Raw genomic sequence first — 26523 nt, 5'->3', positions numbered from 1 at the left:
TTAAAATCAAAACTCAAACCACAGGTTATTGATGTCATGTTCATTTTGTATCATCTTTCTTCACACCAACTTGCACCAACCGTTCTGATACAACACATGGAGATACAGAAATACAGCTCCTTCAGTCTCTTCCTTTGTTAGAAAAAAAACAAACAAACAGATCAGCCCTTCAAATAGCATTTTGAAGCTTTACTGAAAATCTCATTTGTGGAAGGATTTCAAGTAATCTATCTTTAAATAACATAAAAGATAATCCCAACTCCTTATCCAGGGAAAGATGAACATTTGAATTTCCCTTTTTGTTCACAAACTACTCTACCTTTGTTAGAGTAAACATTTACATGTCTTTGTTGCCTTGTCCCCATAGCTATGCAATTTGAGATGCAATAAGGTAAGGTAAAAATAATACCAAACATTTTGCCTTCATCTCCTGCATGACATTATTGCTCATGTTCGATTTCTATCTAAATTTAAAATGAACCAGTTTCAGTTTAGCAGCTTTATTAGGGGACAATTCTGCCTCATGAAAAACGAAAAAAAAATGCAATGTACAATGGGTCCTCATTGTCAATTTTAGATAATGGAAAATGGGAATTTGTTCTTTCTAAACACCTCAGTTCCAGTTTCACTACCTGCACCTTGTTTGGTTTGTTACGTAAATGATGAGCCATTGCTCTTTCAAGGAGACTGCAGTTGCATGAATCATAGAAAATCTCAGCATTGTAGGAGTCTGATTATAGGTATTGATTTAGCTCGATCAAACAAAGAATTAAGAGCAATGGTTGTTTTTGTGGTGGAAATGTTAAAGTTGGTGTAGATGGTGAGTGTGCCTGTTTGACGGTGGAGTCTGCTCAGTGTTGCTGCATTAGGATGTCAGAGCTGGTGGATGCATTGTGATATTTTTTTGTGTCACATGGTTGGTATCTGTGCAGTTAGTGTTGGTCAGCTGGATGGAGAGATGGATGAATGTCACGCTCTAAGTTCATGAGTGACATCACTTGAGGAATTGCACTTTGTTTCTGGCTGCATGCAGTCTCCAAAGCAAGGTCTGACTGGCTCTGTGTTGATGGAAAAGGTCTTCATTCTTTGATCTGCAGTGAAGAAAAATTAAGGAACACTTTATGAATAAGAAGAAAACAGCACTACAAGCTAATGTCACTTTATGAACCATCTGTCAAGCTGGGACAGTTGGACTTTACCTCAGTGACCACTCCTGCAGCAATGGTGGAGCCTACGTAGCGCAGCATGAAGCGGCCAAGTTCCTTGTAGTCTTTGTAAAGCTCTAACGACACTGGCCTCTGGGTCTGGATCTCCACAATGGCATTCATACCCTTTCCCAAACACCTTAAAATAGGCAAGACACACAGGAAGTAAGCATAGCACACTTCCTAAATTTCACTACTCCAATAAGAATATGATTTTCCTGCATTATCTCATTTAAATGATCTTTTATCTATCTCAAATAGAAAGTAAAATTAACACGCCAATGTCCTGTAAAGCAGCACTTTAAATAGTTGTTGAGGATCAACTCTTTGCGACTGGAGAACACAATATTCAATAAAATGCTGATGTGAATATTAGGATATAAAATGCCAAAAAATGCCTCCCCTGAATACTCACTTTGGTTTCTTCTTGAGGACTTCACCACTGCTCTTATGTAGAACACTTATCAGTTTCCTAATAGTAGCTGGCTCACTGACCGTCTGGTAATGCAACAATACCTGAACACAGGCAGACACAAGCACAATGCCATAATGAACAAACATGCACTTACAGAGTTGTTAGCTTGTAAATACATAAAATAAAAAAGTGTGTGTACTTACTGGGAAACCTTGTGTGATGGGGACCTCAATATTGAAGAGGAGGATTCGGGCTCTGAATCGGGTGCACGCTCGGATAGGCTCCTTGGGATCACAGAACACACAGCCAACACTGCAAGGAAGCAGTTATCAATTATACAACCAAGTAAACACAATCCAGACACACAGACATCATCAAAATATTTAAAGTAAAACAGGCCTAAAAACAGTTTATCATAACCCAAACAAAAGGTAAAAAAGGGTTTACTTGATCTTGATGATGTCCATGCCAGTGACCGTCAGGCTGACATGATCTCCTGCTGCAGCCCAGTCCAAAGCCTCATCATGCAGTGTAATACCTATAGTGCAGATAGACAGAGTTTTGCCACATGATGGCAGCATTCACCACTCACATGACACTCACACTCAAGAGATTCACAACAATTGAATTTCATGCACAGGTGTCATTGAGCCTTGAACATGTTATTTGTTCAAAATAGAAAAACTACCTGTACCTTTATTTTATTTAAATATTTGTATTGATTTTAGGTTGTAAGTGTGTACATGTGTTTTCTTTTGTTTCAGCTCATCTTGCATGATGTGAATTATTGACATTCTCATTTCAATAGCTGCTAAAGCTGTTAGACACTGGACAAGATTTGTGATGTCTGGACACTGAAACAAACAAAATCATCTTTTTTAAAATTCAATCTGTGTAATGGATGTTTCTATGAGCCAAGTAGCATTATTGTAAGTACATGAACAGTTATATCTGGCACATACAGTGGCAGTGTCAATGGCATAGATTCAATGCAATGCTGCAGCAGATATATTATTCTTTTAAACTGTCATCATCATAAACTTCCCAACAAGGTTTTAGAGAATGTTTGAGCGTCTTGTCCTGCTGCCATCTTTAAGAAAAATGATGAGTAGGCCAAAGAAAAGTGAATTCAAGTTCCTGCCACAATGTCAAACTGGTACATCAGTGCATACCTTTGACAGTGCACGTTTCATTGGGAGGCATGGCAAGTATTCTTTCTCCAGTCTGAATATAACCAGCCTCGATCTTCCCTGTAACACAGAAGCCTGAACCCTGGTCTGCAGAGAAAAGTGCGACATCAGCAATTTTATAAATTTAAAAAAGGAGAAATGAAAAGGGACATGAACAGGATCACTTATACAGTATGTGATAGTTATTTTACCTTTGAACACATCAGAGACGCACAGTCTGAAAGGTTTGTCCACAGACCTCTGAGGGGCTTTGAAGGCATCTTTTGAATAGAAGGAAGAAAAATAAAAAAAAAAAAAGAGGAAGAGACCCATGAAGACAGGAAAGGCTAGTAAATATTATGAGAAATCTGGTGACCTGTTGGGATGAATAATATTCTCTGGTACTGGCTGAATGACACAATAGGGGTCTGGATGATTGTCATGATGTGTAACATACAGTACTAGTCAAAGCTTTGGGCAAACTTTCTCTTTCAACAGGAAGTTGTGTCCAAACCTTTACTGGCAATGTATGCTCTCAAAACTCACTGCTGTACTGAGTCATTTTGAACTGGCACTATAAGCTTTTTACTGCTAACGTTTGCTGTAAAAGACTTGAATTCATTTGGTAACTGCCTTAAAATAGTGACTTTGTTGTAGAAGAAAAAAGAGCATAATTATCTTCTACACTCATATACTTAGTACACATACTAATAATTCAGGCAAGTTATGGCCTGAATAGGCTATTTTCTCGATGAGCTACAAAGAGGGAAAAATCACAACTTTGAAGCAGTGCCTTTGTTTTAATGATCACACAAGTGGAACATGCAAAACAATCCCACTGGACAGCAGAGAAGTGAAATATGCTTGAGTTGCTTGAGAATTTTTGAGTGCAACTGCTATCTTCTCAAGCCTACAAGGTGTGCACAGCTTCAAGTGTTTGAAATGTTTGATTTTCATTGCATTGGGTGATTTTTCGCTTTCTTTTTTTAAAGAAAGCGAAAGCCTAGCCTTGGTGACTATGAGATGAGTTGTTAATGCTGTGCAGTTAACATGCAAAAACACCTGAAGGCTTTTCTCCATGTCTGTTCACACAGTTGCAAGGGATCTATAAAGGACCATAGAGCAGAAATGCTGCTGGGTCTGAGTAAGCAGCAAACGCTTTGGGCAGCTTGATGCCAGTGTGCATTACCAATCTGCTCAAGCAGGCTGGGTCCTGAGTACCAAGAGGTGAGCTGTGCTACCGAACTCCTGGTGGCAAGGTTCTCTCCTGACAGGCCGCTGGTGGGGATGTAGAAAACATCAGAGTCCTGGAAGAACAGATTAACACTGGATCAGACTAAACCCAACAAGGCAAGCCAGGTAATACTTCTGCTTAGCTCAAGAGATCAAATAATCAACTGTTTGATTTACTGAAAACAATTTCATATCCTATGATGTCGAGATGCTGTTTGACTTGGTGCCAACCTACCTTGAATCCCGCCTGCTTGAGAAAATGGCCAAGTTTGGATATAATTTCCTGGAATCTCTCTTGTTGCCAGTTTACCTGCGTACACACATGCATAAAGGAAAAAATATAGACTGAGTGAGAAAGTTTCCCCTTCACCACTGCTTTGATATGGAAATGTGTCAGCAAAATGCCAGTGATTGTAGGAAACAAAAATACACACACACACACACACACACACACACACACAGACACAGACACAGACACAGACACACACACACACACACACACACACACACACACACACACACACACACACACACACACACACACACACACAAAGAGAGAGTTCCCTCAGGCCTTCTGCTTTCCTAACTGAAAGGTTTAGGGACTTTCAGAAAAATCTGAAAACAAACGGAATGGGTCATTTTATTGCAATCATCACATTGTGATCTTAAGTGTATACCAGATTGCTGTGGCTCCACTCCTTTTTTTATTAAAAGTGTAAATGAGTGATTTTAACTTAGCTCTTTTTGAAACATTTGTGAATACTACTTGGATAATCCCTGCATAAGTGTGGTTAAAGGACAAATTACAGGCTGGTTCAGTGAACTCATATGTTCATAAAGCTTTATAGTTCATCAAGAAATAGCCACATTTTCAAAGGAACAGATTGCTTTCAAATTATTTTTAGTTTAATTTATTTATATATATACATACATACATACATACATACATACATACATACATACATACATACATACATACATACATACATACATACATACATACATACATACATACATACATACATACATACATACATACATACATACATACATACATACATACATACATACATACATACATACATACATACATACATACATACATACATACACATACATACATACATACATACATACATACATACATACATACATACATACATACATACATACATACATACATACATACATACATACATACATAATATTATTGTCACAAATTAGTGAGGAAGTCTTTTATTTGCACATGTTGGCTATGCAATTGATATATTGATATCTGTAAATGATATCTGTATATGTATATATATGTATATATATATATATATATATATATATATATATATATATATATACATATACAGATATCATTTACAGATATCAATTGCATAGCCAACATGTGCAAATAAAAGACTTCCTCACTAATTTGTGACAATAATATTATGTTAATCAAACTACCCAAATGTGTACACATAATCTGTAGTGTGAACAAATGGTGTGTCAGTAATGTGTAGCCGGTCTGACCTGGTCCATCTTGTTAACAGCCACAGCCAGCTGAAGGACGCCAAGCGAACGCACCAACAAGGCATGCTCTCTGGTCTGACCACCTGCCTCAAAGCCTGCCTCAAACTCTCCTCGGCTGGCATCCACCACAAGCACCGCCACATCAGCCTGGAGAAAGAAGGCAAGGGGGAAGATAAGAAACATATGTGTCTGTTTCTGCTGAGGCAGGCATGAGACACAATTCAGTAGTATTTCAAAAGTGACCGTGATATTTTCAGCCTCATCAAACCATCACATTGGAAACAATAATATCTTCTGCACAGGTCCCCCGTGCATTATTTTTGTTAGATAATGGCTGTTCAATAAATCAAATGTTCTAACACTGAAGCATTTATTTACATACAACTATATACTATATACCCAATACTTGGGTTTCAGCATTCATTTTCCAATAATGATCCAATAAATTGATCTGTGTCATTCAACACAAAAAAACACCAACATATCAAGTTGTAATTATATATATATATATATATATATATATATATATATATATATATACATACACACACACACACACACACACACAGTTGCAATCAAAATTATTCAACCCCCATTGCAAATTAGGTTTATTGGCAAAATGTACAATCTAGCAGCTGTTTGCAATAAACAAATCAAACAAGAACAATTTAAATAGCCTAAAACAACTAATATTACAAGTGGTTTCCCCAAATTCAACACAAAATGTCACTTTTAATGACTACTGCAGTCTCAGAATTATTCAATCCCTTCATGACAATCATCTTTAGTACTTAGTAGAGCACCCTTTTGCTGTTATGACCTACTGCAAACGTGATGCCTAGCCACACACCAGCCTCTGGCAGCGTTCCTGAGGGATCTTGGCCCCTTCCTCATGGGCAAAGGCCTTCAGATCACTAATATTCTTGGGTTTGCGTGCTGCTACTGCCTTTTTCAATGAGATTTTCAATGGGGTTCAAGTCAGACGACAGTGATGGCCACTCTAGTATCTTTCAGGACTTCTTCTGAAACCAAGCCTTGGTGGACTTTGAGGTATGCTTGGGATCACTGTCCTGTTGGAAGATCCAATGACGCCCAAGCTTCAGCTTCCTCACAGACGGCATGACATTTTCTCCCAGGATTTCCTGATACTTGATTGAATCCATCTTGCCCTCCAAACGCTGCAGGTTTCCAGTGCCAGAGGAAGCAAAGCAGCCCCAGAGCATCATTGAGCCACCGCCATGCTTCACCGTAGGCAGGGTGTTCTTTTCAGTGTATACTTCATTCTTCCTCGTCCAGACATACCGCTGATCCATAGGCCCGAAAGTTCCAGTTTTGTTTCATCGCTCCACAGAACAGAATCCCAAAACATTTATATAGTTTTGAGCAAATTGGAGCCTACTTTTCTTGTGCTCTTGGGTCAGTAGTGGTGTACATCTTGGAGTACAGGCATGGAGCCCTTCAGCGTTTAGTATGTGCCTTACTGTGGAAACTGAAACCTCAGTGCCTGCTGCCAGTAAGTCTTGGTGCAGGTCTTTTGCAGTCAGTCGAGGGTTTTTGACCACCTGCCTCCTCAGGAATCTGGTGGCAGCCATTGATAGCTTCGTTTCTGCCACGTCCTGGTAGTGTAGCCACTGTTCCTTTAACTTTAAATTTGCGAACTATGCTTCCAGCTGTATCTTTAGGAACATTCAGTGCCTTTCCTATCTTTTTGTATCCTTTTGTGCAAGGCAATGATCTTTTCTCTGAATGTTTTGGACAATTCTCTTGACTCAGCCATATTTCTAACATGCAATGAAACATCACATGAGGGGTTCTATATCAAGCACACCTGATGCAACTAATGAAGCCCTTGATATGCTGCATCAGGTGTGCTTTAGACCACATCTGATTTGCAAATGTGTGACCTTATGAAGGATTCTATTCAGGGGGTTGAATATTTTTGAGATTGCAGTAGTCATTGAAAGTAGGATTTAGTGTTGAATTTGGATAAAATCCTTGTAATATTAGTTTTATTTCACTATTTAAACTGTTCTTGTGTAATTTGTTTATTGCAAACACCTGAAAATTTTTAAATTTTGCCAATAAACCTAAAATGCAATGGGGGTTGAATCATTTTGATTGCAACTGTATATATAGTCACACAGTCAGCAATGTAGAAATTCTGTGACTTGTTTGTAACTCGACTGTTTCCTGTCCCTGGGTCAGGTTCTTCTTAAATGAATAAGTGCGTGCTTTGCTCGTTTGTCTTCATTAGAAGACTGATTGAGTGACTCTTTCATTTGCTTTCAACAGAAACTCCTTAGTCACAACATGATCGGGCTGAACGTGAGGACAGTCATATGGCAAAAAGAGAAATTACAATAGTCCCCCAAAACAGACACAGAAGCACACCCATGCTTGCAAAAACACCTTGTGACACCAACACCCAAAACCACCAAAAGTTATTTGAAATCAAGCTGACGGGTGTGGTAAGCTGAGAGTTGACTGAGGGAGGGAAAGTACCCATCCCATGACTATCATAGATGACATTAGTGCAGCCAAATTATAAATGGAGAGAAAGGATCAAGATACCTATGCAGTAATCATGACATGGTGGAAGCTCAAAGTTTGCATTAATCACATTATACTGCATTAGAGTTGTGCAAAAAACTAATGTATACTTAAATAGTATAGTACTATTTAAATAATTAAATAGAGATTTTGAAATTTCCTTTACATCTTGGAGGCTAGCTTACCCATTTAATATCTCTGCCTGCTTTAAGCTATTGTGAGAAATGCTGCAAATTAATGAGCAGGACTGTTCTATGGCAGCAGTGGATTTATTTATATATATATATATATATATATACATATATACATATATACATATATACATATATGAGAGAGAGAGAGAGATGCCATACTATAAAATTACATATACCATGATAGAAGAATTTATCCATATCTTCCTCTGCAGCCTATTCATATTTTGAATGCTGCTTTGTTAAAGACCATAAAGAACTTTGGAAATATTGCATTCTTTTATATGAACCAAAAATGAGCTTATCATGCACATTTGTTCTTCTGAGCAACTAAAAACACAACTCATGTCCATCTACATTATTCAGTTTGACCTTTGTGACTGTTCTTTTTAAATAACTCTACTGTAATATTTAATACAATACCTTGAGACTTGTAATATTTCAGTCAATAGGCTGGATTAGTTGCACAGTGCAGGCTCATTGAAGAGCTTAATGCTTTAAAGGAATATTTGACGTGGTATACCTGTGCAGCTCCTGTGATCATGTTGGGAATGAAGTCTTTGTGTCCTGGCGCATCCATTAGAGTCACCACCTTAGAGTTTGTCTCAAACTTGGTCATGCCCACATCCATCGTCACACCTCTGGAGTGAAAATTAAACAAATTATCAACAAATTATTGAGTGACTTTGTGTGTGTGTGTGTGTGTGTGTGTGTGTGTGTGTGTGTGTGTGTGTGTGTGTGTGTGTGTGTGTGTGTGTGTGTGTGTGTGTGTGTGTGTGTGTGTGTGTGTGTGTGTGTGTCGCCAGGGGGTGGGGCAGTGGGGGGTTGGGAATTTATAATGCACAGTATATGAATCGTGTCGAGAACTAATTCTCAGTTTCAGTAGTCAGTAGCTAGACTGCCATGTAAGGAAATGTTGATTTAAAGACTCAACCTATTTCAGTTCAAGAGCAACGTCTACCAGTGGGCGAGGCTGTCTATCAGACTCTGTACAGATTACACACTCGCTTCAGAAGTTAGTGATCAGCGAATATGGAATCCCACCCTAGTCACTTTCTGTTTCTGGCATATTTCGCTTCCGTTTCAGTCTGGTAACAACAAAAGAAAGGTGGCAAAATGAGCTGAGATTTTATGACTCTGAGATTTTCTTTTCAGATTTTGTGCTATTAAAAATGATACTATCAACGTTGAAAGGTATTTGCTATCCAACTATTGAAGGAAAAAGTTGGTCATTTTAGGCATTGGTGAGGAACAAGGCAAATGTCTGACTCCCATGGTTTGTTTGTTATCAATCAGACACATATAGCAGATAGCACTAGGAAACTGTAGTCTGGTCAGCTTCTGCACTATGGAAGTGTCCCTGAGCAAGATATTAAAAGTCAGCTTTAGAGTCATCACTCTGTTGCCAAACCTCGGACCTCTGCTCTCGATGTGGTGGGGGACAACAGAGGATTTTCCTTTGAATAACAAAACATCATGTACACATGCAAGTATATTTTATGTGTAAATATAGATTTACTGTGTATTTATATTGTTTATATCTGTTTGTGTGTACTTTTATTATCAAAATGTACCTGTCCCTCTCCTCGCCAGTTTCATCCAAGACCCAAGCATAGGCAAAAGAAGCCTTGCCTGCTTTCTTTGACTCCTGTTCATACTTGTGCATGGTGCGTTTGTTGACATTGCCCAACAGATAAAGGAGGTGGCCCATTAGTGTGCTCTTCCCTGCATCTACATGACCTACAGAGAAAAAGAGAATCATATAATCATGACACACATGAGTCAACAGAATGAGATGGAGTAACTCAGGGCTCAGAAGTTTGGAGCATGAAAGAGTACACCAAGGATGCATGGAGGGAGGGATGAGGAAAGAGAAAGAGGAAGAATGCTGCAAGACTGATAAGACAGGTAGTGAAAGGGAGAGCAGACATGGCAAAGGGAAACCACAGATAGGAGAAGAAGCAGTATTTCACAAGAGGAGTGAGGTAGACAGAAATGGGAACAAGGATGGAGGGTTGTAGAGGGGGGGAAGGGAGAAGACCGTGGTAAAACGAAAGGTTTCACAGGCTGTGGGAAACAAGAATCATCTGCACTTCTGAAACTACCAAGTCACTTTTTCTGCTGTAACTGAGAATGAAAATATATGATTGAGCAACTGCACAGGTCTGCAGTTTGTCTCATTTATTACTATTAAGCTCAGACATACTGTACTCACACCAAAGAAGAAGACTCAAAACTGAAAATGATTTGGCAAAGTTAACATTGAAATATCAGACTGTGAAGGGTCTAAGAAACATACAATGTAAATACACTAATTTAAAGGATATGAGGGAAAAACCTAATCTGACTTTTTTTGAGGGGGAGGGGGGTTTCATACCAGCCATATTACGATGTGGGGAGATTTTTATATGGACCTCATGCTTGCTAACCAAAATAGGTGATATAAAATGACTGCTGAGCTTACAGTCCAGTGTCTAGCTAATGTTTGTAACTCATCAAATATGGTCCTATGTGTATTGTGTAATATGTGTATTTAACTGTCAACCAGTGTGTACAAATGTGTTAAGACATTCTTAAATACTGTGGTGAAAGAGTGTGTTTTTATGTGCTTGGTGAAAAGAAAATCTACTTTTGGATCCCTATTAAAAAAGGTGCTGAAAGCCTAATGGGTTTTATATTAAATGAAATGAACTTGAGTGATGTATTTTTTGTGTATTTCTTCCTACCTATAACCACCAAATTTAACAGAGGTTTGCCCCCCTGTCTCTTCTCCAGTTCGGCCTTTACATTTATTGTCTGCTTGGCCTTTCCAGAGGACCGGCCTGGAGTGGGAACTGTGGTGGGCTCGTCTCCGTTTGACGCCTTAGAAGGAGTTTCAGGACGTTTGGAGGCGGCCTCTGAGGCAGGTGTCACAGTGGCGTTTTCGGGGCTGCCACCTCGGCGTACTGAAGCTGTGACGACGCCGTTCTCCCCTGTGCTGAGGAGAGAATGAGAATGATGGTGGCGAATGAAACACTTTGATGCAGCTTATTTTAAATTATTAACAAATTATGAGTGGCACTGGTATTGATTCCCACACTGGTATTCTCAAATAAAAACGCTCAACCACACTATGGTGAACACACCCATTCAGTTTGAAATGTCAGCAATGCTTGCCTACATTTACAATAATAACTTCTTTTCATTTAAATGACACCTCACCTATATGTAAATAGAGGGAGACATTTCACAACATCTTACGTCACTGTTTTATAAGACAGATGTGTGTTTTTTATATACAGGTACCTTGGAACATCAAAGCCCATGGTCTGCTTCTTGCCAGAGACGGTCATGCGGGCCACTTTGGGTAGCACTTCAGTGTCCAGTTTATTGTGAGACACTTCTCTGCTTTTCGCTACGGGGAACAGAAGAATTTAATGTACACATGCTCAAACGTTCATGACCTACAGTAGCCAACAAGAAAGCATACTGTTGCATGTTTTATGACATAATTGATGGAAATTACCTTCATAACAAGTTGAATGGTTTATCTGTGTTGGTGAACAATTGTTAGCATCTCTCATAACTAGGACATTTTACTGACCCTCAACTAAGGACAGAAGTATTACATCAAGATCCCCCTGATGCAAAATCTTACACACTTATATAATAACAACAATAATAATAATCAGTTTACAGTCAGTGGAGCAGCCCCATATCTAGACTGAGTATTAGCCTACATATGAGGTTTGATCTTTGGGCTTCTGCTTTTTTAACTTCGGAGAGAAGGCAGTTGTTGACGTTTATTATGTAACCCTGCAACATCAGTATGTTCTTTTAAAATGACTAACTCCTACACTTTTGTTGTAACACTGCCTACATCTGCAAAACAGTAACAAACACACAAGCTTATTCAGCATTCAACACAACTATGCCACTGACAAAGACTTCCAGAGTATATCACTAAAAAACAGGCCTACTGTTTGACTATTTTCCTGGCCACAGTAGTGTGCCATGCTGTGTAAAGTGCACATTCTTAAGTGTGAGAATGTGATGCAATCACTTGCACTCTGAGCCTCCTCTATCTGTCTGATTTGTAGATCAGCAGTGAGACTGGTTGAGGTCATTGCTTTGTCATCCCTGTCCCAAATGGCCACCAGTTCCAGTCATATCAACCAGCAACTGATTCATTTAGACTGGGCTGCACAGCCAAGCCAACTGCACACTGTGTGCATGTGTAGCATTGACATCCTGGCTCAGAAAGGGTTAATTTCAGAAGTGGCCGTTGCCTCCTGTCTCCACGTAAATAGATCAGTGTGACACAGCATTTCACAGAATGATTCTTTTGAAAAGGTGTCACCTCAGCAAAGTGCAGGGCTAGAAGTGAATAAGTGTATTATCACATTCAGTCTGACACACACACCTGATTAAAAACTTCCACCTAGTTGCACTGAGACAACTACAACAAACAAAAAACAAAAAAGTATTAATTTGTAACTACTTGGAAAAATAAAGTGTGTCATACATTTTTTTTTTTTTTTTGGGGGGGGGGGGGGGGGGGGGTATCAAAACAAAGCAAACTCCCACACACTGTTCTCATGCAATTTATTTTATTGCACAATTGCCTTGCTAGGATCTTCATTCCCTTTCAATGTTTGTCTTCTAAAACTTATAAAAAGATGTTTATTCTTTACCACATATCTTTGTTTAAGGAAATGCTTTTCTTAAAATCATACTAAGCCCTTGTGTGTGCCTTTAATGTATATGCTTCATGCAGTTTATTCATCATAAAAAAGTACCCTGAGGGAAAATGAGTGGAAAGGAGGTGTAATTCAACAGTAGTATTAATGGACTTTCTCTAACCAAGCATTCTCTAAATGACTGGCTTCACAAAAAAAGAAAAGTCCCTCTCATTCTGAAACACTGATACACAAACCGGCCGATTTGCTAAACTCTGAAGACACTTTGAACCGACGCAAAGTATCATAAAAAATCTCATAAACAGAAGTTTTATGAGAATTTTTATGCAACTTTGACTCAACTGTCCAACTTTCATACGGACTAGTGTGTCACATCATGTAATTTTATTACTTTTATTCCATTATTAAGAAAAAAAAAGCATATTTTTCAGTTCAGTAAGTTAGCATCTCTCAGTTGACAGTTTGGTTTAGTTGTCTTTTTCTTGGTGCATCCATCCATTACAAGCACTAATAGCTGGGGACTTGATATCAGAACTTTGTATCTAGAATTAGACTTATCCATAGTCATTTCTTATGTACCGCAATGAGTTGAAGTTGAAGTCTTGAACACCACTATCATCACTAAAATCTGCATATTTATTGTGTTATCTGTCCTGCAATTGAGCAGCAAACATGAGATGGAAAAGTACTCTCTGGGGAATTGTTGTTCTTCCTGCAGCTGGCAGCTTTTCTTGTCCCTACTGCAGTGACGAGGGGGTTTCTGCCACCTGTATCAAGCTGGCAATCCACTTTTACGGAATATCAGCTGTCAAACACGTCATCTTATTAGATCAGCACATGTAAAAGTTGATTAGGATCAGCAAATTAAACCTAGTACACGCATTGTTTACTTTTAAATAACCTCAAAAATTGACCATCTACATCAGCCATACACAATTAGGTTTTCTGTGGAGATCTTCACCTCTATAATTTAACCCGAGGGATAACAGTAAGGTGCATCCTATTCAACTCCCTCAAGCTCTCAGGCAATAAACAACCCTCTTTTTAAATACCAGACATGTTGCTCTGTCAAAACACTTTAATACCTTTGCAAACAACCGACTTGCCAGATCTTTTTTTTTTGGGCTGCCCTGAGGACAGCGCTAACAGGAGGGCGGCCTGAGAACAACTATATAGTGCAATCTGATTTCGAGGCTTGGAGCAGGATCTCTTTACACTGTTTGTATTGGCAGGTAAACAGTTGGCGTCCTCCCATCCAGGATTTCTCTAGTAAAGGGGACCCTTACAGTGACTTAGAGTAAGTGAGTCATCTGTACACCCTGGCCTTAGGGCTCAACTGAGCACAGGATAAGAAGAGTCCGCCCAGGATATGCAAATAATCAACCCTCCCCCCTGTCCAAATACACAAAGGTTTGTAGGCAAAAGTGACATAACAAGGGTTGTAAGAGCAGGTAATGGGGTGATTGTCTGCTAGGTGGTTGTGCAAGTGAGAGTCAAATGGAGGGAGATAGAGTCAGATTGTCTTACTCATTTAAATCCTCTGTATGTCAATATGTTTAACAATTTAATTTCCTTGCAAAATCTGCATTCAACACACAGCACTTAATCCAAAGTCCAACAAAAACTAATTGAGGGCTGCAACTAACTAACTAACTCAATGTATTGTCATTACACTAACAAGGTGAGCTCTAGCACTGACATTTTGAATATGAGACTCCCTGCCACTTGAGGCCGCTAAAGGCTGTGAGAGACTAAAAACTATTATAGACTTGACTCAAAACTCCATTGGCCTGATGTGGGGGAAAAAGGGGCACACCATTTACAGCTAACACAACTAACTACTATGTGACTAATTCAAGTAGTGAAGCAGTACTGTAACTGAGTCTACACCACGTCTGCGTAACAGTTGGCTATCTCAGTTTAGTTTGATGCACTTCATGTCATAGTGTAGTTTCCAAATTTAAGGATGGACAAACCTGTATGTAGATTTAAATTTCAGCTTTAAAACTTGGATTAATTTGGTGATTTCACAACTGAAAGTAGCATACAGAGAGGATTGAGCCATCAATGACATCACCTGAGTTTATATTTGTAGAAATGGAAGACTACATTTAGGCTTCATTCACATTTTAAAACTGGATGTTGACATGAATGAAATTGACAAGGAAGGAAATGAGTCTGCTCCTTGAAGCAAAGCTCTGAGTAGTACCTATCTTACCCCTTTCAGGATTAGTCATAACCAGACACACAGTGTCGGTACCACCACTCAACATCTCATACAATGACATTTATTAAAAACATCCCTTCAGCCACTAAACCCACATACTCAGCAGTCAACCTGAGTCAACCTCTATTTCCAAGTAGAAATTTATGAGCTATAAAACAATAACCTTATGTCAACTAAAAGGAGTGATTTACATTGTTGAAAATAATTATGTAAAACACAGCTTTTTTGATTGAAAGGTACATAACTGCATCGCTGGAGTTCCTTAACAGGCAAGAAAAAAAATCCACATCTAATAAATAAATCTGTCTGTATGTTTGTGCTGCTTTTCAATGACTTGCAAATTAGGTAGTCAGGCATGATGATGACTCGTATTGAAATCTAAAATGTAACCTTGTATAAATGTTATCTCTTGCTTATATTACAATGATTCATCTGCATTTGTGACAGCAGTGAGGCTAAGAAAACTATGACACAACTCCTGCTGCCTGTAGAAGAGTTTGGAGGAGAAAAGGTTCTGAACACAAGGACTGAGAGTAGCAGCATCCCTTACTGGCAGCACAAGCCTTCAATATTATGTGAAAAACCTACAAGATTAGCTGTAAGCTAAATACTAAGCCATTTGAACCCTATGTGAGATCCTGAATAATCAGAAACACATGTACAACAAAACGCAAAAAAGTCCTACATCAGAGTTCCTGTGCACATGGAAAAACCTTGGGAAAAATATACTCATGTTGGTGGCAGGAAACACATCGACACGTTTTTTATAATAACATTCAATACAAAGTCTAGCAGTTGTATATATGCTGTTTAGTTTAGTATGCCCTTGTGCTGTGTCATGACATTGCCTGACACAAAAATGCAGGCAATAACTCATGTTCTATTAATGTAATCTTACAGAGAAATCAATTGAGAGCTGGGAGTTCATTCGTTCGTTCAAAATTCATGGACTCCATAGGTCACATAAATCCCTAATAAAAGAAAAAGTAGAAAAATACTCAAACCTTTTACAAAAAAAATCAGTAACTTGATTTGCCTTTGCTAAAAGTGCAAAGTACACAATACTACATCTGGAAGGGATGATGATGGTGATTGTGAAAATGCTCAAAATCTGAACCTGAACTCACTACAACCTATTATAACCTACTGGAAGTAATAACAAATTCAGACAGTCCTGAAGACAGGCCAAGCTAAATAACATCATTTATGAATCAGAATGAACATTTGCAGAATCACTTGTAGAACTATACACATTCCCTTAGCTTCCAACTTGAACAGGCTTCAAACCGATGGCTCCACTATCCAAATGCGTATCAAGCTAAGTCAAACATGTACAAAAGCATTCAGAGTCACATAAGGTGCTTCAAGTAGGGGCCCATGATTTCCACAGTATGTTTGCAATTCCTTTGATAAAGTTGCGCAAAAACATTAACGCCGTCACAGCAAAGCTTTTTCAATTTATGCTGCAACTGAACTAAAAGACATTTGAAGGATTTCTGCAGCCACTGAATAAGCCTGCTGCAAACTGCTGGATCACATCTCTTTTTGAGCACTTTTAGGATGTCGTGTCTTACAATTTGTGAGCAGCTTTTTCCATTGAACTTATGAATCAGTTTTCTTTTTTGGCCTGTTTTCCGCTGAACATATTGCACCACAACAAAGCAGTAGCTATGAGAGCATTGAGTCCAAATACACATCCTTTCTTTTGACCACTTGTAGTGAGTAAAATGGTATTTTCCACATCACAACAAAACATTGTTTGTGCAACATGTACGCCTTGCAAAAATGCAGAGCCTGTAAAGACACTGAATGATTTGATCTGTCAAAGCCTTTGACAAAGCTGTGAAAGTTGAGAGACATGATCAGATTTTCCTACGTAGGTGGTGTAAGACTCACACACACACAGAGTAAGACGATCGGCTGCTGTGCCGACTCGATGTGTGCTCGGGGTGACATTTTCTCCAACAGTGCAGCTTCCTGCTGAAACCCACACACTGGCTCACCTTAAGAGAAAAGGACAAAACAGTTGCTGGACAAACCCACTTGTTAATGAGATGCTTTTTCACTTCTATATTTTAACAGAGTAAAACTACTGCAGATTATATCTTCACTCACAAAATCTAACAACATCCTGAATAGAACTCAACTCATTATTTCCAACCATCATTATGCTCCAGAGACTTCATATACACCAAGAAACCAGTTTGACTTCTAATGTTTGACTTGTCATCATAACCACTATCTGCCCTTTATAATCTATCATTTCCCTCAGGCTCACCAGTTCATGTTTGACAGCCTCAGGGTCCAGATCACTCAGCTTTCCACACCTGCATAAAGTTTACACACATGTAACCCAAAGCCTACCCCATTCACAGTTCTCAGTTCTTAACAGTTAAGACAACAATGAGACAAGTGCAAAAGAAAGGAATAAAACAGAAGGGAAAGTTTGACCCTTATCTTCTTCTATCTTCTTCAAAACTATAGTACAGAGTGTCCTGCCGCAAACTGTTTTTACCAGTTATTAGGATTTACGTAAATGCATATGCAACAGATGTCCTCCCAGTTTCTGTTGATACATGTGGTTATTAATAAACCTTTGAAGCAGACCTTGTTTTATCTGAAGTCTAACAAATTCACTCCTTTAATCACAAGATCCTACATTCAAACCAATACCAATGACTCACACTAAAAGTGTGAGCTGCCTTAAGACTTTAGCCTAACCCCCAAAACAACTACATACACCGCACCAGATACATGAAGCAGTTCATCTGAATTGAAAGAATTTGAATTTGAAAGTCCGTATACATGCTGTTGAGCAGAATTTTAACTTGTTTTGTAGAATTAGTGAAACGAAAACTATACTTTTTATACTCAGACACAGAAACACACACACACGCATACACGGAGCCAGAAAGACACGCCCAGTCAGAGGCGCACTCAGAGTACATAAATTCAGTTATCTTTATTTCAAAACATGACAAATTAATGTTTGGCAGTGTGTGATGACACGCCCTGTGTAAATCAAACACACTTGTACTGTACATCATAATATTAAAAACTTGTAAGAGCAAGAAAAATATTTTTCCTCAGGTCCAAAGGCATTTATTTTGACTCATTCATTAGTCAGTGCTTCAGCTCATATGTACATAATTTCAACAATGTTTAATAACAATTAAAACTATTCACTTGTCTGTGTAAGTGTGACTGTATGCACGTGCATGTGTTCTCGCTCCCTCATGGGAAAAACTCCAGGTGTCCCCTAAACCAAAATGTCTACCCTATGATCTCAAACACAGGCAGCAGTAAACCAGCACAATGGTTAACTGATCCATATTCCAATAGATGCAGCACACCTGCAAACAAAATCAACCTCTTTTTTCTCTTTTGGAGATGAGTTTTATGCAGCTAGAGTAGAAAAGAGGCCATTCCAAAAGAGACTTTTATTTACACTCGTTAAGATTAAACTACTTCACTGTCTTACAAAAATGTGAATTAAAAGCCAACGGCTACCTAAGCATATAAAAATATAATGTAGAAAAAAATGCTAACTAGGATAAATGAGAAAAACCATTCTAAAAATTCTTAAAATATTCATTGGCCTGAAAGTTACTTAGCTGCAACTATCTTCAAGCTGCCAGAGTAACTGAGTAGTTATTTTTTTGTTCTGTTTGATTTAAACATATTTGTTCTGTAAGTAGAGTAGCAACAAAAGATGTGTTTGTTTTCCTCTAGAAAAGAAGAGACCCGGTTTGAAACACTCATGAGAACTGATGACCCTGAGTGCCAGATCTCTTTGAGTTTAGGTCAGCTGGTAGAGAAAATGTCACTGAAAAGCTCTGAGGTTCTCATCCATAGTGAGTCTAGTTTAGCACCAACCAGCACGAAGCTGATTTAAGCGCTTATTATTTCCTTTAGTCTATCTGGTGAAAGCCTTTCTCTGATTAGCACGGACAATGTCATCAGGTGACGGTGTGTCAAAGCGGAATGGCACAATTGGCGTGAACGGGGTTTGTTGCTCTTTGTCCTGTTGGTCCTGTGATTTATAAAGGAAGGCCTGGTGACCACTTCCTGTCTTCTGACCTCTTATTTTGACCTTTGTTATATTTCTTGTCCTCTTCTGTTGTCTGCAGCTCTGAATCGACAAGGTGATCGCAAATACTGATGGGCGTGCAAAAATAGAAGAATCCAGCCCTGAGGCAGCTGGAGTTGGAGAAGACGGTGAAGGGATATCGCTGTCGAAGTGACGAGGGCCTGCTCCATGTGACTGGGCTATGAGCGCACTCAGATCAATAGTCTGGCCCAGCTTACATGGCCTGGAATTTTCGTGGTATAGTTTGTGGTCGAGCTTACGTTTTGTCCCACCCTCTGTTGTGCTCTCTGCCAGCACATCAGCCCTATCTGGTTTTGCTGGTGAAAGGAGCGAGGTGAGGGAGTACTGTGACCCATTTGAGGTGGTTGAGGTTTTGCCTTTGTGTTTAGAAGCCAAGTGTGACAAAGAGAGCGGCTCAGGGAGGCCAGGTGGTTGTTTCAGTGCATTTGCTAGAGATTCAGTGCTGAGGGGTTGAGGGGAAGCTAAGGAACTCTTGGTTTGATGCTGCAGAGCTAGATGAGATAGTGAGACAGCCCCACCTATGCATGGAGGAGTAATGTTGGTTAGACTAGAGACGGGGAGTGTGTTTGCTGGTCTACCAGCGCTCTGAGATTGAGAATGCATGTGTGTATTCTTGTTTTGATGCTGTGACGCAAGCTCAGACAACGAGACCGGTTGTGCTGAAGAGGTGTTGCTATGGGGACTGGGGAAAGAGTTACTGAAAGTTGGACTGCGGTTTGAATGTTCCTGGATTAAATCAGCCAATGATGGGCTTCCCTTAGGATCCCGGTTTGTGGCTTTGCTTCCAGTCCCAACTCCCACTGAGAGTGGATTGCTCTGGAGGACAGAACTGAGATTCCCGAACCCAGGAGGAGGAGCCAGAGAAGAGCTTGCGGTTGTTACTTTGGGTTTGTCTATTGACAAACTACTGAGTGAAACTGAAAGGAGGGATGGAGCTGATGTTGAAGACATATTTAAAGACGCTAATGTGCCCAACGACAGATTATTATTAAGGATGTGGGACGGAGGTGTATTAGGTCCTATGGTGAGAGCGCTTAATGGGGAAACACCTAAACCTCGCCCCACGTCAACTACTCCTATCGCTTTATTCCTCTGCTCATGGTCAGACATGAGCTGTGAAAGACTGGTACCACTGTTAATGCCTAGCCCAACACTTTGACGGATAAAATTCTGACTTTCAGCGCTGCTAGCCACTACTTCAGCCTTACGTTCAGATAAGAGATCACGTAAGTCTGGTGTGGTTAGTGATAAGTGAGGTTGTGTGTATTTGCACCCATCATTCTGGGCGTTATGTGCCTTGGACGTATTGTCTATGTGAGAAGCAGACAAGCAGGCTCCTTACCTTACGAAAGCCAATTGCAGTTGACGAAAAAGAGCAACAGCAGGACCACAGAGCAGATGAAATGAGACAGCAGGATGAATCATACCATAAATAATGGGGAAAGAACAGAAAGAAGGCACTTTGTTAAACATTTGCATGACTAAAATGTGTCATCCTACACATTTAAATAGAATCAGTTCAGTTCAAATCAGTAAATTACATTTTTCATATCAACATTACTGATGAACATTATCTACAATATTCTTGTGAGTGAGCGTCTTCAGGAGCATCTACAAATATTCAGTCAAAAACACCTCATACTGAGCTATATCTGAATCATTCATTAGTTTATTTTGCAACAGTCCAGTTCTTATGTTTCTAACCCATGTAAGGATCTGAACCATGCTTTATTTATTTGTACTAATGCCCTAATAGAGTTGCAATAAACTGTTTTGGGCATCCGAGGTTACAGAGGTATTCAAGACATAATGTTGCATGACTCACACCAGGAGCACTTTCATAACTTATAACAACACAAAACTCTCCCAGCTGCCTAAGAAAATGTCCTGTACTTTGATAAAACGTTCAAGGGCCAAGCCGGTGTATGTAAAATTGTGAAGTAGACATAACTACAACTCCCATGGTGCATTTCAGCAAGAAACATCCAATTATGAGGTTAGTTTCCACAAGCACCATTGACAGCTGGTGGAAGCTAACAATTATGGTGTTGTAAAAACTGAGTCTGGGTCAATGGCAGTTGACTTCAGAAACTATGGTGCCGTGTTTTGTTAACAACTGCAACAACAAATCATCAGACCAGTGCGCCTGTCTCCAAACAGTTGAAATAATTTAATCCAGTGGCTATAATATAAAACTACAAGATTTTTACATCATTTAGAAGAGTCCTGCATCTCTGTTTTGAGTAACTTCATAACTCTATTTAGTGTTGCTTCCATCTAACCCTTTCCTGCTTTTCGGGCAATTTATCTGTTATCTTTCATTCTTCACAGTAGCAGCGGTAAATTATTGTTGTGTTATTACATATATATATATATATAATTATGACAGTGGGAACACTGCTGTAAATAATCCAAAAACTGGGAGATGTTGGAAAACTTTTAACATTGACTATAATGAAATAAAATATTTGAGCGGGTAATACAAATCCACCTGCCCTTATTTTGTATACATATATATAAAACTATCAGTATATACTGTAACCAGGTACTTTGGGTAAAAAACCTTCAAAATTGGGAACCAACTGAAATATCTGAATCTCTCTCAGTATTGGATAAGAAATGCTCAAATCCTATGTTGTGTTTGGTAAACAACTGGAGAAAACCTTTAAATGACACTGACCAGATAAACATTCATTGCAATGACTAGTCAAGAATAACAACTCTACATTTAATAAAATTAACATAATTCTGATCCACTCCAGGCGTACCTTTCTCAATCACAGCTGCTTGTTTGGTTCTTTGTGGAAGTGGAGCTTTCTCTTGACTAACTCTCATTACGGAAGCCGTCACCTCACTGGTAGTTTTGGCAACCGGGGCAGTTTTTCCTTCTTCAGACAGGACTGCATCCAGTGCCTTCTGCGGATCAAATCCACATCTTATGGCTGCTTCACTCAAGACCGAGTCTGACACTGCATCTCCCAACACAGTCCGCATATGGTCCAGACAGGAATACAGCTTGGCTACAGAGCACAAAACACACATTTGATGGAGACATTGTATTTGTGTTTCAGAAAAAGTAAAGATTAAATACTACTATTAATAATAAAATAAGAAAGAAAGAAAGAAAGAAAGTATAGAACTACTCATTCCAGACAATCTTTTTCTGAAAATCAGACAATCTCTGTCATGTGTATACTGATCCATTGAATTAACAATATTACCTTGATCAAGAGGGTCAAGATTGTGGCTGACGGTCGGAGACACAGGTACATCCTCATCTTCATATCCTTCTTCCTCTAAAGGCTCTTCCTTTGGTGCTTGCCTCTCTCGACGTGAGTAGATGAACTGATTTGCTATATAAATCAAAAATGTCAGAACTCATTGGCCATGAGAGATGTCTGTAAATGCTCTATAATACAAACTGTCATTTGGTCACACCAATAAATCATATCAATTAAAGGACCAGTGTGTAAGATTTAGTAGCATCGAGCAGGTAAGGTTGCAGATTGCGACCAAATTAATGTCCCTCCCCTGACCCTCCCCATTCAAGAAACTACAGTAGCTGTGAAACTCACATATAATACAAAAGGCCCCTCTCTAGACCCATTGTTCAGGTTGTCCATTCTGGGCTACTGTAGAAACATGGCGGGCTCTATGGAAGAGGGCCCACTCTTTATGTAGATATAAACAGCTCATTCTAAGATAATGTAAACAACATTCTTGTTTTCATGGGATAATTCACTGATTAAAATATACTTATGAACATTATATTCAATTTCTGCCGATGGCTCCATCTAAACCGTACACACTTTTCCTTTAATAACAAAAACACATGGGGAAAAAATATAAAACCCAACTACATTCTCATTACTGTTTAAGAACTAGTTATTGTTGTTATTGGCATTAATGTTACCAATCATCAAACATATATACTTGTTGACACAGCATTAAATTGTGGCTAACAGCAATTACATTGGCACACACACATCCCCTGAGAGTCCTACAGGCACTTTTACCAACCTGTTGCTGGCGATATACAATAGTCATCGTCCACAGACTGTCCATACATGTCATCATCTTCAAAGTCTAGAAGGGGGGAAAAAGAAACTGAGGTTTTAATGTGTTCCCTTGATTTTATTTACACAAGCATAAAAGCGTGTAAAATACAGTTGTTGTAAAGTGAGAGGCTTTTTTGACAGCTGTCATTTTGCCCTGTCAGCAACTTTACAGCATGCTAAAGTAGCTTTAACAGATTGAGAGGCATCAAAGGGTAATAAGGTAATGAAGTTTCATTTTGCCGTATCAAACAATCAGCTATAAGCCTGAAACATATCTAACAAAACAGTGAAAGGTAGCACGCTCGTTAGCTCCGCAGCTAACGTTGTCTATAATAAACGTAACAATTGGCTACACTATCAACTATGGACACATCCTATCGAGTTTGAACGTAGTCTGGAAGATTGGGCATATAGTTATAGACTAGTATAGTGGAGCAATTTAGCCTGTGTCAAGTGCTAAGTGACACGACAACAATGTTATCTTGCTAGCTAAACTAGCTAACGTTAGCTGCCAGCGCTACAATCAACAACAGTGTATTTTAGCTTCGCGGCTAGCTTAACTAGTTCAGCAGATTGAGGCCTTGTCATGAGGTTTAAACTGCTACCAACATCCAGTTAGCGTTATCTACCTTCGTCGTAGTTGTAACCTCGGACATTTCTGTGCCGAGACATTTTGCCTATGTGTCTTCTCTCGGCCCCAGCGTGAATGTATATCTGCTCACAGACTGTTGTGATATATGTGTGTGTGTGTGTCACTGCCCGGCTGCCATGCTTCTGCTGCTGCTGCTGCGGCTGTGTGAACTGTGAAGTTGCAGCAGTACAGACGTCAGATTAAAGTCTGCAGCCTGTGAAATAAAGGAAATAAAATCACAGTTTGTATTTTTCTATGTTTTTTGTGTTTTGTTTGATGGTGAACTATGCAGTCATTAAAACAGATTTTAAGACTTGTTTATAGACTATTTTTTTCTTTCTCGCTGATGTAACTTCCTGTTACAAATCCACCAATGAGGCCTGGGATCAGATGTCCAATATAGAAACGTTTGTAGAGCTGTATCCTAAACAAGCTTTGCCTATTGCACACTGCCAGACAGAGTAACTCTCAATGATTAGGGGGGAAGATACAAACCGCATCATTTTACGATTTATTTACCATGGCCTGTCTGGAAGACATAACATTTAGTAGTATTGAGCAAAATGGAGACTAGCTTGTGATTAGGGTCACTGCTATACCTAGCACAACAATAACCGATTTGATGCCTAAATTCAGTCCTGTCCAGGGCGAAAACCCAGTGACCGTCATAATGATAAAAATAAGGAGGAGGCAGTGGTAGTTTTGATGATGGTGATGATTGTGATCATGAGAAGAGTGATGGTGATGATGATGGTAATGGAAATTTTGATAATACATGATGATGACAGTTGTAATGGTTGCAGATTACCTGCAAACAGTGAGGCAATTTGCTATTTTATAATGTGGGAAACAATTCATAATAATGATGGTGTGATGAGAACTTATTATGTGAAAGAGGAAGCACAACATCACAGATGAACAATGACAAAGTAACAAAAACTGTTCTTCCTCTCTGCACAGCCTTGAGAAAATTATTTCAGTTTAAGAAGTCATGAGCAGTGCACTTAAAGAACTTGAGAGAGTCTGCCTGCACAAAATACACACACAACTTACAATTCCAGCTATGATCTTGGGGTGTGAACACCTAAACCATGTTTGGCAAAGGTTATGCCCTATGGTTAGACACCAACCCACCCAAACCCTCTACACCTCGCACACAAAGTGACATCACTTTTTCCTACTATCTTTGTACCACAAGAAACCTTTAACCTGTCTACCACAAAAGGGAAATAAATGTTTGTTTACCCCTGTGTGTGCTTGTGTTTGTGCATTCACAAGCATCATGCACATATCTATCTATAACTGAGTCGTTGCATGTTCTTTAAAGTCACAAATATGTGTGCAGGTATATGCATGTGTGGTTTTTGATACACTGTGCTGTCCTGACCTCATCTGTAATAGCCTATGCACTGATGAAAGAGAAGAAGATGAAAATGTCAAACAATAATCTGATACTATCAGTGATGCAGGTGAAGTATACGCTTCCACATCTGCACAGAGAAATGAAATATGAGGTTTGGCGTGTCTCCCCAGACTATAAATAGAGCAGAATAAAGGCAGACGTCTGCTTAGGTAATTCTGTAGACCTTTTCACAATGAATGGCTCATATTGCAACTGGCAGTTTGACGAAGAGCAGCTTTTAATTGACAGACGTTAGTAAGAACAGGAGAGGGATCATTCATATCAGAAGAGGATGCTAGCCAATGTGTTTGTTATTTATATGCATAAAGTTTTACCTTTGGTTAAGAGTGTGTGTGTATGTGTATCTAAGTGGGTGGAGGTTTCCCCTCTAAGATTCCACTTCCTGCGTTTTGAAGTCTCAGTTACACATGTACAATTGTCAAAATAAACAACTGCACATGCACACATGGAACATGTACACATGCAGACATATAAACAGACTCAAACATGTTCACTTTACAGGGTCACACAGGTGACAGGCAGGGAACTCTTCATCTGCATCACTAAAATGTTTCTGGGACATTTTAAAACCAAAGGCAGCCAACAGCACCTGATATGTAATGGAAATGGAACATATTGCTTAAGAGAAAAGTAATGTATGAACCAGTCGCAACATAAAATTTGTTTTGCAGCTTTTCTCTTGCATTGTCTTTGTTTAAAATAATCTTTGCAAATATCAAAGCTTGTAGAAGTTTTAACTCAAATAAAATCCTTGCAATATATTATTGCAAATATAAAAGTTTTTCTGCTTTTGCCTTTTGCTGCATTTGTCAGCTTTCTTTATGTCATATTGCATCAAGTGAATCAACAATGCAGTGGTGTTCTAACCAAGTTGAGGTGATATTTTTCTCACTTTCACATCTGAACATTTGTTTCGTTTGGATGCCATTCAAACACTCCTTGGTCAAAAATGTGGCCACAGAGTTCATGGAAAGTCTGATTAGTGAATCAGTGGTGGGTGAGAGAGATTTCATAAAACCTGACTGATTAGATGGATTAAACAGATGGATGGACAGATTGCAAGAAGAATGAGGGGATCAGTGGATTGGTGCCTTGTTTATATGATAGAAA

At 39.1% G+C, this 26523-nt stretch overlaps 1 protein-coding gene across 4 annotated transcripts; it reads right to left on the bottom strand.

Moving 5' to 3' along the window:
- Nucleotides 1–21: 21 nt before the first annotated feature.
- Nucleotides 22–24146, bottom strand: hbs1l (HBS1-like translational GTPase). Of its 4 annotated transcripts, XM_053336555.1 has the most exons (18): nucleotides 23989–24146; nucleotides 23322–23387; nucleotides 22523–22654; nucleotides 22070–22321; nucleotides 11570–11678; nucleotides 11011–11261; nucleotides 9859–10024; nucleotides 8808–8925; nucleotides 5544–5690; nucleotides 4258–4332; nucleotides 3979–4096; nucleotides 3002–3070; nucleotides 2793–2897; nucleotides 2068–2158; nucleotides 1824–1932; nucleotides 1621–1721; nucleotides 1200–1344; nucleotides 22–1091 (listed from the first exon to the last, which is right to left on the bottom strand). In XM_053336555.1, exons 1-18 carry the CDS (start codon nucleotides 24029–24031, stop codon nucleotides 1080–1082), a joined length of 2109 nt encoding a protein of 702 aa, XP_053192530.1. In that variant the 5' UTR covers nucleotides 24032–24146; the 3' UTR covers nucleotides 22–1079. The 4 variants fall into 4 exon arrangements, with proteins under 4 accessions (XP_053192530.1, XP_053192533.1, XP_053192532.1 ...); XM_053336558.1 differs by lacking the exons at nucleotides 22070–22321; nucleotides 22523–22654; nucleotides 23322–23387; nucleotides 23989–24146 and adding an exon at nucleotides 11854–12676 and having other exon boundaries at nucleotides 11570–11717; XM_053336557.1 differs by lacking the exons at nucleotides 22070–22321; nucleotides 22523–22654; nucleotides 23322–23387; nucleotides 23989–24146 and adding an exon at nucleotides 11864–12676 and having other exon boundaries at nucleotides 11570–11727.
- Nucleotides 24147–26523: the final 2377 nt, after the last annotated feature.

Source organism: Scomber japonicus, chromosome 17, assembly GCF_027409825.1.
Source record: "Scomber japonicus isolate fScoJap1 chromosome 17, fScoJap1.pri, whole genome shotgun sequence".
NCBI classification, from domain to species: domain Eukaryota; kingdom Metazoa; phylum Chordata; class Actinopteri; order Scombriformes; family Scombridae; genus Scomber; species Scomber japonicus.
This window is presented reverse-complemented; position numbering and strand designations above follow the sequence as displayed.